General features: G+C 40.5%; 1 protein-coding gene across 9 annotated transcripts in view; it reads left to right on the top strand.

Moving 5' to 3' along the window:
• The window catches only part of MCTP1 (multiple C2 and transmembrane domain containing 1), a 277,869-nt gene that overhangs the window by 168,225 nt on the left and 96,644 nt on the right, over window positions 1-13,000 (top strand). For all 9 annotated transcript variants that reach the window (XM_055791716.1, XM_055791714.1, XM_055791713.1 and 6 more), the window contains 2 exons: window positions 10,346-10,448; window positions 12,552-12,654. In XM_055791716.1, coding sequence (XP_055647691.1) covers window positions 10,346-10,448; window positions 12,552-12,654 — 206 coding nt within the window. The remainder of the gene's footprint in view (window positions 1-10,345; window positions 10,449-12,551; window positions 12,655-13,000) is intronic.

Here is a 13,000-nt window from a genome sequence, read left to right as displayed (position 1 = left end):
AAAGCTATGGAGTAGTTTGCTCTTCTTACTGTATCATTTTTGCAGAGTTAATCTTTTGCCCTCCCCTGAGTCTGAAAAGTAGCTGACACACCTGTATGGTACCTGTGTGGTTTGCTCCGTTTCCTGTCTGCTGAAGATATCCCATTTCACTTTCAGCAATCTTTTCATGTGAAGCAATAAATCAAAATTTATTAGTTTGGGCTGAATGGATTTTAAAAATCCTTAATATTCCATCATTAAGCATAAGCACAGACAGAAAAAGATTTCTGTAATCTTTTAAGTAGTCATCAATCTTACTACAGTTGCAAAGGACTTTTTTTTTCCCTTTCAAAATGTGAAATTTTTCTTTTGTTACCATACATTCATTGAGCAGCATTGTAATACTGTATTAACTCTGTGTGAATAAAGAGCAATTGAGACTCCCGTTGAATGAATGAGTAAAAAGCACAAATTACTTTTTAATGAAACCCTCAATTCTTCTCCCTTCCACAGAAAGCCCATAGCCTTGTTCAGCTGAATGCTACTACAGTAGGTCACTTCAGTAAAGCCCCTAATAAACTGTTGATAGTTGTGGGTAGTTTTTTCTCCAGTCTCAATAGACCAGTGTCGGACAGTGCACTTCAAATTTTTAAGGTTAGTACGGGGTGCGATGGGGTGGTGTTTGTCATGTGGGTTTTTTAAGAGGGAGATTTAAGTTGGTGGTTCAGGATGCTGTTTACAGCACACACCCCCGACGTACATGTGTTGAACAAGATGCCAGGCAGGGCTGAAGTTTTGGTTGACGTGAGCAGGGGAGGAAGTGGGCACCACCAGTTTGAAAATGGGGCACTTGAATGTGCCACAACTGGGTTTTCAAAATACCCCAGAAAAGGACAATGTGAGACTTCTCCTCACTCAGCCTGCTTGCAAGGGAGGTCTAGGAGAGGGAGGACCACTGAGCGATTGGCAGATTCCCCGACGGTGCTTGAAGGTTCACAGTGCTTTTGGGGAGAGCTGAAAGAAAGGATGTCTTCCAGGACCAGGGCCTTAGGGAGAATGGCAGGGGCTATGAGGATGTTTGCTCCAGAAAAACAGCATCTTTCCGTGGCCCAGACAAAATTTTAGGGCTTCCGCCAATGCAAAATTAGGTTCTGTTGGAAACTGCAGTCATAGCAAGTACCCCTTCCTGGAAAACACATATTTTTAATATGTTTTTTTGAAACTAATCTAACAAATGGAAAGATGTTTGCTTGTGGTGGTCACTTTTTCCTTTTCTCCCTGAGAGGAAAGTTTCATTTAAATCAAATCTTCCATTGTGTTTTAGTGACTTGTTGCAGGGCTCTTTTCCTCCTAAATCCTCAGCCAAAGAAGGTATCTTTCCCCCTTGCCCCCAGTCTTGGCTCACTTGCGGCTCCTCTGGGAGGCTGGTGGGCCTTCGCGAGGGCTGGGCTGCTGGTGGGGTCCTGGCATAGCAGCGCCTGTGCCTACAGTGGCCTCCTTCTACGTGAAGGAATATACTGATGGTGCAGTAAAACGCAAATTATAATGGGCTCATCTTGCCAGTTGGACTCTGAAATTAATCCATATTGTGTTCACCTAATTTGTATGAGGTTTGGAAGGCAACAGACCCAATGCAGTGCCACAGGCACCATGCCAATTCAGGCCATAGGGGTGTCGGCATGTTCCCTGTGCAGCCATGTCAAGTGTAGGTGGGTCGTGGTGGGAGGCTGCCGCCGGCTTTGCAGGCAGCGGCTGCACCTCCTATAACCAGGGCAAAGATGCAACCCTCCTTTTCCTTGTACCAGGAAATAAAACTCAAAACCTCTGCCTTATCACTGATGAGAGGCAAGCAGAGTGGGAAAAGATGTGCCACAGGTCTGGTCGGCTTTGGCGAAAGTGCTGTTGTTTTAAGGAATAATAGTTAGCAACTTGGATTCATTAGCAGAGCAAAACCCAAGCTCCTTGTGACAGCCTGCCTCGAAAACAGTTTGTTTTGCTGTCTTTGGGCTTTAATTAAGATGTGTTTCATTCCAGCCCCCTGGCTCCCCTCTCCCCCTGCCCCCACCCCACTCGCTGTGTCACAGACCGGCGATCAGACGCTTTCAGATGGTCCAGCCCATGACTTTGACCTTCTGCGCAGTCCGGCGTTCCCTGGGGAACCGTTCAGCTCATGAGGTCTGATTTCACACTTCCAGGATGCCTCGGCTCTCTTAACAATGACAGGGAGACAAAGCCCTTTAGAGCGGGCCGCATGGGGACTTGTTTAAATTGGAAACTAGAGAGGAGTCAAGGAACAAGGTTACAGGCTACAGAATAGTGCTTTTAATAAAGAGCTCACAGCTCTGGTTCAGCTCAAAGAGGGCTACCTCTGTACAATTAATTGAGACATTTATCTGGAGCATCTTAGGCCTCTACTTTCTCACAGAATTATGTGATAAATATCAGCTAAGAGGCAAATGAGATGTGCATGAAATGAATTTTTAACACTTTGATTACTGTGTCTCCAGTCTTCATTAGAAGTAAATTTATTTGTATTTCTGACCTCATTATTAATCAATTGTCTGCAGCTTTTTTGGGTGCCGTGATTTCAGAACCTGGTATGTCGTGCAGATTTTACTAAAGAGCTCAGTAGCATTTAGGTTTAGAGCCAAAAGCTTTTCAGGCATCTCATCCTCTGAAGAACAGAAACTAAGCATAAAAAATGAGGCAGATTTATTATTTTTTTTTCCTTACTCTTTTTCAGTTTTATGTCTGGAATTCAGCCTCTCTTCTAAGAAAATTCCATGTTAAAATTTTGATTAAAGCACTTGAAAGTAGGATCAAGATACCAAGACGGCTAAATATGCAGAATGTAAATTAGTTTTCTAAAATCTGTTCTACTAAAATGTCCTAATACCACATGTGCAAAAATAGTCTTTGAAATTGTTCTTCAAATGCTAGGAAATGTCAGAGTGATGTACACAAACGTTAAATTCACAAAGGTATGGAAGCCCATGCATGGAAAATTGAAGGAATAAATTCAGAGGCCCTTTGGAAATATGGTTCTAAAAGTAATTTTCTCTGTCAATTAGTGCAACCAGATTTCAATATACACTTGAATTATCTTCACAAAGTACGGAAATCTACTAGATGGGCCATCTTCTATGGCAGATAAAATTTCACCTGGTCCTATCTTACAGGTCGACTGAAGACATCAGTCTGATATCGTTTACTGCAAAGCTACTTTTTTTTTAAGAAAGTGGCAGTGTTAGGGTACTAATCCTGGCAAAATTAGGATTTAAAAGACATTTTTGGTGACCCATAGGATTTAGAATTAAATATACAGTGAAAGGATGACTTGTGATTATTAATATTTTTTTTTCTGTAAATATTGTGTGGAAATGAGTTTAAAATGATTGTAGCACTACACAGAATCACCTGGTAAAGGTATCTCATGCATTCGAGATACCAGTCCGTTGCAACACGTTTGCAGCAGTGCTGGTAAAGAGGAATTATCATTGCCATTTTAAAGATGGGAAACTAAGAAAGGTTAACTGACTCAGCTAAGGCCGACAGAGCAAGTCCTTGTCAAAGCTGGCATTTGGCTTGGGTCCTGTACTTAATCCATTAGATAAGGCAGCTTCTCATGCTATTGAGCCATTCCTGCTCCTGGCCAAAGGTCAGACCAACTGCTCTGTTGCAAGCAGCTGGCTGGCAGGGAGCTTGGAACAACATTAGTGACATTAGCGTCTGCATGAGTGGCACTGCCCCCCAAGAGTCATGAACTGGCTGTCTTGTCTTCCCAAAAAATAAAGGCCTTTTTTGGCTGTGAGGACTTAGATCCGTAATAGACAGGCATGGCCAGCGGTAGGGGAGAACCATAATAGCCTATGAAATATTCAAGCAATATTTCAGCTTTCATAACCACATTAAACTTGGTTGAACTTTGTGAAGTCAGGGTTTGTGAGCTTGACTTTTAAAAATAGTAGAAGTGGAACTGAAGTGTCTTCATTAATTTTTTATACTGTCCAAAATGTTTTCAGTTGTCTTAGTGATTGCAGTTTGGTTTTGATAATGTAATGTGAACAATGCAAAAAATTGTGTAACAGTTCAAAACAAAGTTAGTTATTTGCTTGCAATCAGTTTCATGGTCTAGCCAATGCTAGAGTTGACCTGTCAGTTTATATGGCTTTACAGACTGATCAGTGGCAGGTAAATGCTAAACGTCAATCTATATTTAGCCTGCCACATGGTTGCTTTTGTTGAGAAAACTACTGAAGAAACAAAACTAGAAAATTATTTGTGTCTCTGGACATACACTGAAGCAATGCGTGCTTTCTGTAGCTGTGGTAGAAATATCTCCGCAGGGCTCACAGGGAGCTAGCCCCATGCTGTCTGCTGTCCTTTGCAAGTTAATCCTTACGAAGTGAAATAAGTGTTTCAGGTGGGTCTGCCACACACTTCTTGCTTTGCATCTACTCTGAAAAGCAATTGCATCAATGGGAGTTCCTTCTAAGAGTCCACGGCAGCCCTGATTAAGAAAGAAAAAGTCATTCTGCAGTGACTGATGGTCTTTCTGATTATTTTCTTTCCTGCAGGCTGTTTTTTCAAAGACTGAAATCAGAAAAGCATTATGTTTATGACTGTACACAGGTGTCTTTTTTCTCTCTAAAACGGGGAATCGTCTTACTGTATGAAATATGGATGTTTCCATATGTTTGTTAACTAAAGTCTCCTTTTTTTATGATACTAAACGAGCAATATGCAGACAACATGCAGTTTTCTGGAGACAAAAGCATGTACTTAATAGAGTTTTCTAATAAAGGACATCACAGTTTAACTTGTACAAAACATGGCAAGCAAGAAATGTAGATTTAAGCTTTGATAGCTTTTCATCAAGGAAGACTCTGCTTTGTGTACAAGTGGAGCTAGAAAGTGCATGCAGAAGTGCAATTACATTGAGTTGAGGTCCCTGTTTGGAAGCATTGCTGTGCCCCAAAATGAATTTTTGCTGGGAAAACAATCTACCGAGAATCAAAAATTTTTATTAGACAACTTCCCCCTCAGGAACCACTGAAGGACATATCTGTTTAACTTACCCAGAAGTATTAATTATATTGTATTGCAGTTTGACAGCTCTAATATTCAGGTAAAGTTCATATTTATACAAACAAAAGATACTTGCATCTGAGTCAGTCACATGTCATATGATCTCTTGCGAAAAAAAAGCAGTGCTTTTGGAGTTGAATTTGAGACGATGCCCAACATTTTGTTTTACTTGCCCACTAGACTGGACAGTGCCGAGCTCACCTCCAGCCTGGAAGGTAGGCTGCAGTGGCATATGTCTGAGACCTGTTCTGCAGCCCTAGAACATCAGTTCGCAAGGGTTCACAAGCCACTTCACATCATTGGTGCTCACTGATCAGTTCCAGCAAAGCCAGCCAGCTGACCTACAAATGTGGAGGTCCTGTGGCCTTTGAACTGGTGGAAAGGGCCTTTCCCAAACTTTTCCAAGCAGAAAAGACTGCAAAACTGTTAGGCGATGTGGTGCTGTGGCAACTTGAGAAGAAAATTCAGAACCTAAAATTGTGCAGAGGTTGAGGTTTTGTTGTTTTGATTTTCTAAATATTTTGAGAAGCAGTTAAAAATTGTCACTATGGAAGTCTCTTTTCTATGATAAAAAAGTGTATTTTAGATAACTGCAGCAGAAAAATTTTGTTCCAGTGGCCAGCCTCCTGAGGTCCGGGTAATGGATCCCGGCTCTGAACTGACTTTATTTCTGTTGTGAGGGACTTCCTGGGCTGTGGGAGACTTTGGGTTGTGAAGCAAATAACAAATGAGACCTCTCTAGTTCCTGGGTAGCCTCTCTTGCAACTTAACCACTCTTGCAGAGTTGGGCTGGTTTCAGCTCGTGGGTGTACCATTCATCCAGGGGCATGCATTATTTCTGAGAAGTAAGGTGACAAGCAAAAGACTTAATTTTTAATTAAGGTGTGTATAGTGTGCAACATGAGGGACGCAATGCTGATTGAAGTAAAATACTGAGATCCAAGTAAAATAGTTCAGTTTGCGCTCCTGTCTTGACGCCTGTTTAAAGTTTAAATTCAATACAGTGCAGCGCAAACAAGGATATCTGTCAAAGCAGATGCAATGGGCAGCATGCTGAATAAAATGGGAAGCTTCAAAAGATAAGTGTTTTTTAATTTTTTTCAGGGGTAGCTTACATTAAAAAGTAGAATTCCTTCTAGGGGACATTCTTAGGTAGTCCAGGTCTGTAGAGGGGAGAACAAAGGTGAGGGAGATCTGTTGAAAGACAAGCTGCTTTCCCTTCGAGATTATTACATGTATTTTGTAAATTAGCACTTTTATTTCTGTCATTTCAGGAGCCCTTAGGACTGTACAAGTAGAGTCCAAAAAGCATGAGGCATTACAGCACCAGAATGGATTAATAAGATTCAGTTTACTTCTTATTGAGCTTTTACTGCAGGTGTGATTTCAATAAGTTGGAGGGTACCTTTCACTGTTTTTTGTTACCTACTTGTATCATTAATTCCTTCAAACAGTGTTTAGTCCCATTGAAGTCATGGGATTGCTCAAAATCGTTAAGTGCTGTTTACGGCTGTGCTGGGAGCGTGCTTTTAATGTGTGAGTGCCTTAAGCATGTGGTGGTCTCTTACACTTGGATAGCACTGAGCACATATTTTGGGCTGTATTCAGAAGTTTGTGGCTGCCCTCCTGATCAACAGCGTTTAGTACCTCTAAAGCCACTGGAACAGTAGCTGGAGGCCTGCGGAAGGCAGAGAGCAGAGAGCTAGTTGGAACATCCTCAGTAGACAGAGGAATTTGAGTAGAATATCTTGACGTATGACAGGTGGTATATGACAGTCGTGATTTACTCTGTAGTGAAAGGCATACTTGTGATGACAACATAATTTGCAATGATGTAACTGAGCTTAGGCAACACAAGACTAATTGAAGGTTTTTAAGTATAGTTTTAGAGCTGCTAGATGGACAGCACATGCTTTTCAGAACACATGGTTCTTTCACATAAAAATGAGGAAAACCATTTATCTGTGTCTTGTTGGAAATTGCTAGTTGAATTAACTAGACAAAAGTTGTCTGAGGCTGCCTTGGTTAGAGTTGTGCTTGAGGTATTGGTTTTGAGTAATACACTGGTGAATATGCATTGTAAGTTCCTAGATTTCCTTGGTCCTCCTAGAGACCATGGAGACCAAAGGACAATGTCTTTTATTATTTTAGTGCTCTCTTAAGGCTTTCATTGGGAATGATCCCATTATTTTGAACACTCTTGCCATGCAGCAGGTTGCCGTGGCTGTCAGCAACAGTTAAGATTGCAGTTATTCCTTCTAATAATGAGAACTTGAAAGATGACAGATGGATATGAGTTTCACCAAGTACTTGTACATTGCTCTGGCTTTGTCTTGCTGGATCATGTTCACTTATTTGGGTTGGTATCCAAATATCGTTTGCACATACCATATGTTTAGCACGTCAGCGAAGAGTGTTGCCTTTCAGATACCCAGCTTGGTTATGAGTGTTTTAGCATATGGAAGAAGTGCCCATAGGCAATGGTGAAGGGCTTTGCATATGGGAACTTCATAGCCTCCTCATACGGTAAAAACCAGTATACCTTAGTAGAGGTATTCAATGCCGTGAAACTTCCACTTGTCAACCATGACATTTGGGCCTTCCCTTGTACCATTTCACAATCTTTCCTTTTGTCAAATTTGGTCTCGAACAGTTTTCAAGTTGGAGGAGGGAGGAGACAGGAAATGTTGAGGGGGGCGGGGGGAGGGGGGATATTTTTTAGTTCTGAACAGTTTGTCTTTGATTTGATCAAGGACCTCTGTGATTAATGTTACGTGTTATTTAGCTTTCTTAAGTGGATTGATGTCCATATAAATCTGTAAGGAGTCATTGAAAAAGTACATGTCAACAAATTTAGAAAATAAATGAATGTAGTAAATACCTTATCTTTGTTTACAGAGGATGGCCTTTAGACACTGCAGTCCATTTTCCTGCATTTGTGTACAATTAATAAGCACAAATTGCATTGTACCATCATATGCAAATATGATTGATGGTGGTTTAAAAAATGAAATCAGTAATCCTACCTAGCTCACCTGTTCTGCCTTGCTATTCTGCCTTCTTGTGTGTTTTGTTTTCAAATACTGGAACGTAAAGAACTGAAGTAAATATGAATTGTTTAAGTTGCCTACCGCCTTTTAGGCTTGTGAAGTAGGAGAACATGGAGATGTGTGATATATCCATCTCTGCTGGCTAATGAATTAATCATCTCTCAAGTTTTATGGGAAAGATTCAGCAGTATATTGTTTACCAGAGAAGGTAAACATCAGCCCTAACTGTAATTCACAATGTGTTTAAAACAATTATTCTTTATCATTAAAGTTAATAATATGCACATTAACCTCTGATGTAGTCTGAATCAATACTGCAGTTTGGGAGATATGACCCCTGGACAGCTTTGTCTAAATATCGATTTAATTGTCATTTGTATAAGGTATGAAACAAATTACATGCCTTCCTAATATCATTAATGTAGCCCCATTGAACTATCCGATTTATGGCTTCTTATAATGCATGACAAAGCATTACAGAGTTATTGGACTAATTGTGGAACACAGTTGCTTAGTGTGCTAGATTTGATTGTGGAAGGCCGATGCCAACACTAACTTCCAAACACTTGGGTGTCCAAAGGAAGTCCAGAGATGGGAATGAGCCATGCTGTAGCATGCAACTTGGTTGTTAATTTCCATCAGACAAGGTTTCCTTGGGTTCTGGGAATAATTTATTCTACAGCTTTCTACTTATATATTTGTAGCCTCACATGAAAATAATGCATACACTTGTATTCTGTGCCACAGGCAAAGGTTGTTCTCTTCAATTAGTGGAGGAAATAAAAATAGGTGGGAGGGAGAGCATCTCTGTCTTGGCTAGCATTTATAGTGTTTGTCATTACTGTCACAACTTGAAATATGAGTTAAATAATTTACTCCACACTGTGATTTATTCAGTTTATTGCCTTTTTATTGCAACTGTCTTCTCACCATGCTCCTCATGTTTTCGTTACTGCTTCTTCCATCATAGCTGTCCCTCAGATCTTCCTCACACCTTCTTACCCTTCCAGGAAATTTCAGGGTTGGCCCAAATCCCTGGAGGTACCAATCTTCCCTTCTTTGGCTTCTTCCCTCTTTGGAAAGCTCTTTTTTTACACAGCCAAGCTGTAGTTAAGCATGAGATTCAGGTGTATACTTTCCTTCTTCTCCTTTGCAAATACAAACCTTGACCGTGTGGGTAACTGAGGAAAAGCTTAATAAAAGTTTCCCATCTTCACCCTAAAATTCCAGTCGGGATTATTTTCCTTGCTGTTTGCCTGATACCTAAGCACCTGAATCATTGGCTGTAAGCAGCTTATTTCGCATTCAGGTGTACCCCCACATATACACTTGCTTTCCCTGTTCTTTTTCTTTAGACAAAAAAAAAAAAACAAAAACAAACCCAAAAAACCAAAAAACAAACAAACAAAAAAAACCCAAATCAACTTCCATATCCAGTCTAGGATACTGCTTCCATTATCTATATGCTGCATTTTCAAAGCAGCATCTTCATACTTTATCCTGTGGTGGCTTTCATGCTGAGGGACCTTCTTGTAAATATATGCAAAGCTACTTCATTGTGCTTTAATGTATACGAAAACCTCAACCACGTTTGAGCTTCTGCTGTGCTGAAACTACAGCCCATCATTCCAACTGATATCGTCTTATTGTTTAATTGTACTTGCCCACTTTCTCTGGTGTTAGGCTTTTATCTGAGACTGCCTTTAAGGCTTTTTGATTTTGGGGAGAGGATTTTTACAGCGTGAAGCATGTAGTCTTTGGATAAGTGTCATAGGTGCTATGTTATTACAAATAATATGGAATAATACATTTCCTATGAATCAAAATGTTCTAATTATGTTATTATTACAGTCGATGTAGGATTGGCACCGTTAAAGTTCTCTTAGCTGTCTCAGAAGGGTGCTTGGCACCTTTTAGGAGCATGCTGTTTTTTCATCAGAAAAGACTGTATGGTGATTTTTTTCTTTTCATTTCTCTTTTTAAAGACAAAAAAGATGTTCTTTCAGTGAAGAATGTTAATAGATTACAGAGATGAACAGTCTGTTACAATCATCTTGAATGTAATGCAGGCCATAGGACTTCCCAGAATTAATTCCTGAGAGAATTACAATGCAGCTTTACAGAAATAATAATAATAAAAAAAAGCCACCAAAACTAATTTTTATTTAAACCTTGCTCATGGTGTGCTTTCTTGGTTCATAAATTTTGTTCAAAATTTTCTCTTATAGGTAAAAGTGATCCGTTTTGTGTAGTTGAATTGAACAATGACAGACTGCTGACACACACCATCTACAAGAACCTCAATCCGGAATGGAACAAAATCTTCACATTGTAGGTGTCTGGATCTCGTGTTGGGGGGTTGCGGTTAGGCTGTGGTTTTCTTTGAGAATGGAGGGTGTGGAAGGGATGTACGTGTGAATTGAAGATACCTGCTGTTGTTTCTGAAGAAAGATAGCAATCACACACCAGTATTTCTAAACCAAGCAGTGTAATACTTTTTTGAGGATTAAAAACATGAGAAAAAAATTAGAGAAGAGGTGCCATTTTAATAAGGTAAAAAAGCAAGGTCTGTTTCTTGGGAACCAGGTATGAGTACTGCTGAGCGCCCCAGACTCCTGCCAGCTCCAGTGAGAGTGTCAAGGGCCAAACCCAGTCTGCAGTTTTGGGTGGAAAAAGGGATATTATGATTATGACCTTAATTAAAATGTGGTTGTTAATGTCAGTAAACATTAGGTAACTGTTTAAAGGAAGGAATTTTAAATGGATTTATACTTCTCTGAATTACGATCAGATACTTTCCACTTGTTCTTTCCATTTACCAACTACACCTCTCACAATATCATCCAGTATTGTACCAGTACAATGTGGCTATTGGGTAAAATGCAGTCTGAAACATTTAGTTTATTGGGAAGCGATGCGGTCGGGGTTTTGTTTTATCCTTCTGTTATCTTGAAGACAGCAAAAAGCTGTCAAAATAGAAAAGTCATCCACAAACAAAATGTTCCTGTTATTTGTCTTGCTTCTTTTTCTCCCTGTTTCTCTGTGTCTGACTGCAATGTGACACCGCCGAGTAGAAAACTGATCAGTTGCGGGTTTCTCTGCTGCTGAAATAAGCTAACAATTCACTGCAAAACCAGTAGAAGCTTTAGCTTTGTGTACACTGGCTTCACTTTATCATTAATGAAAATGCTGTATTTTGCCCTTGATCTCAAAACTCAGTCTGATTTTAATTCCGCACCCCCACCACCCACCCCCCCGGCCTCGCCCCATCCCCATCCCCCCAAATTCATCATTCATTTATTTGGCATCTGTAGCCGGGCAGTGAGCATTCAGGAATGAACTCAGAACAAAAGAACAAATCTTACAACAGTTGTACTTCTTATAGCTTATTAATGTAGTTCTCATGTATGTATCTACAAACCCACACAAAATTCTTCATTAATTTATTGTTAATTACATACTAATGAAGCCAGTAGCTAATCAACCTTTACTGCTCGACAGTGTTCTCTGCATAAGAAATTGCCTGGTTTTGTAGAGGACAAAAGACTAACAAGGAATGAAACAGAAAAATTCAAAAGGCCTTTAAGGAGAGTTTTCACCTCTCTTCTGTGTATGTTATCATTGACTTTTGTTTATCTTCAGATTTGTTAATTAATTTTGGGCTAGCAGTCCAGTTTCATTTGGAGCTGTATATTTTACCAAAGTTAAATTGCTTGAGTTTGTATTTCCTGATCAGCTGTTTGATCAAAAATGAGTTCTCTCAAACAATTCTGTTGGCTTTTTTTCCTCTGAATAAGGAATGTGGATTTTTCACTCGAGAGTTTACAATGTACAGTGACATTTGTTTGTGCATGGTGGTGGAGTGTTTAATAGCTGGCAGGCAAAAAACAGTAGTAGCTGAAAAAGGCATCGTTTTGTCTTGCTTGTTCCTAATTTGTTGTGACGATTTGTATATTTGCAATTAAGCAAGGATTTCAGAATTAAAGAGCTTGTTCTCAGTGCAGGGGCAGGCTCGTGTAGCTCGTAATTATTTTCGTTGACAAACCTACAGATTGCACAGTAGTTGCAGTGGGAATTGCTGTGAGGGTAGCGGTGTTTAAGGCATAGTCTTTAAAGGCTCTCCGTCCTGCTGCTGGCGGCTGTAAATCCCCCTGTGCTGCTGTGTGCTGGCTCTCCTCGCAGCTCCTGTGGCGCAAACCCCAGGTAGCAGATTTAAAGCAACATTCTTTGGAAAAGTTCTGATGGGAAGGGCTTGCAGAGAGCGTGAGTGATCGCGGCAGCCCTTAGAAAGCATTTTGGTTATATGGAGGGGTGATGCCCCATTTACTTAAGTTCTGTTCTCTGCCATGGCTTGGGAAAATAGACGGGTATCTGGTTTTGCTAACCTTTCACGCTGGTGTAGATGACTTCTTCTCGTTGCTTCTCCCTTTGTAGCAATATTAAAGACATCCACTCGGTGCTTGAAGTGACAGTTTATGACGAAGACCGCGATCGGACCGCTGACTTTCTAGGCAAAGTCGCTATACCATTGCTGTCTGTAAGTTTCATTCACCTGACATACCGCTCTGAATTTTTCCTGCTGAAGCTGCGGGGGGGCATGTGTGTGTGTGGAAGAAAGAAAGGGGGCGGGGGGGGGCGGGGGGGGGAAGATTTGCAGCTCTGTGTCTGTCATTTCTCAACCAAGATCTGTAATAAGAACACTAAAATTTTAACATACTCAATTCACGGCCATGTTGAATCCCATGATAGTTAATTTTTCCTGACAGACTCGGTCCTGGTAATGAACAGGTACTTGTCAGACTTGCCACAGTTGTTTTGGGTTCTCTGTCAGTTTCAGCAGCTGGGGGTCAGGGGTCACCGGGGGGGTGTATTCAGCGGAGACC

This window comes from Falco peregrinus, chromosome Z (genome assembly GCF_023634155.1).
Source record: "Falco peregrinus isolate bFalPer1 chromosome Z, bFalPer1.pri, whole genome shotgun sequence".
NCBI classification, from domain to species: Eukaryota; Metazoa; Chordata; class Aves; order Falconiformes; family Falconidae; genus Falco; species Falco peregrinus.
Note: the sequence above shows the minus strand (reverse complement) of the source record. Positions and strands in the feature narration are given on the sequence as shown.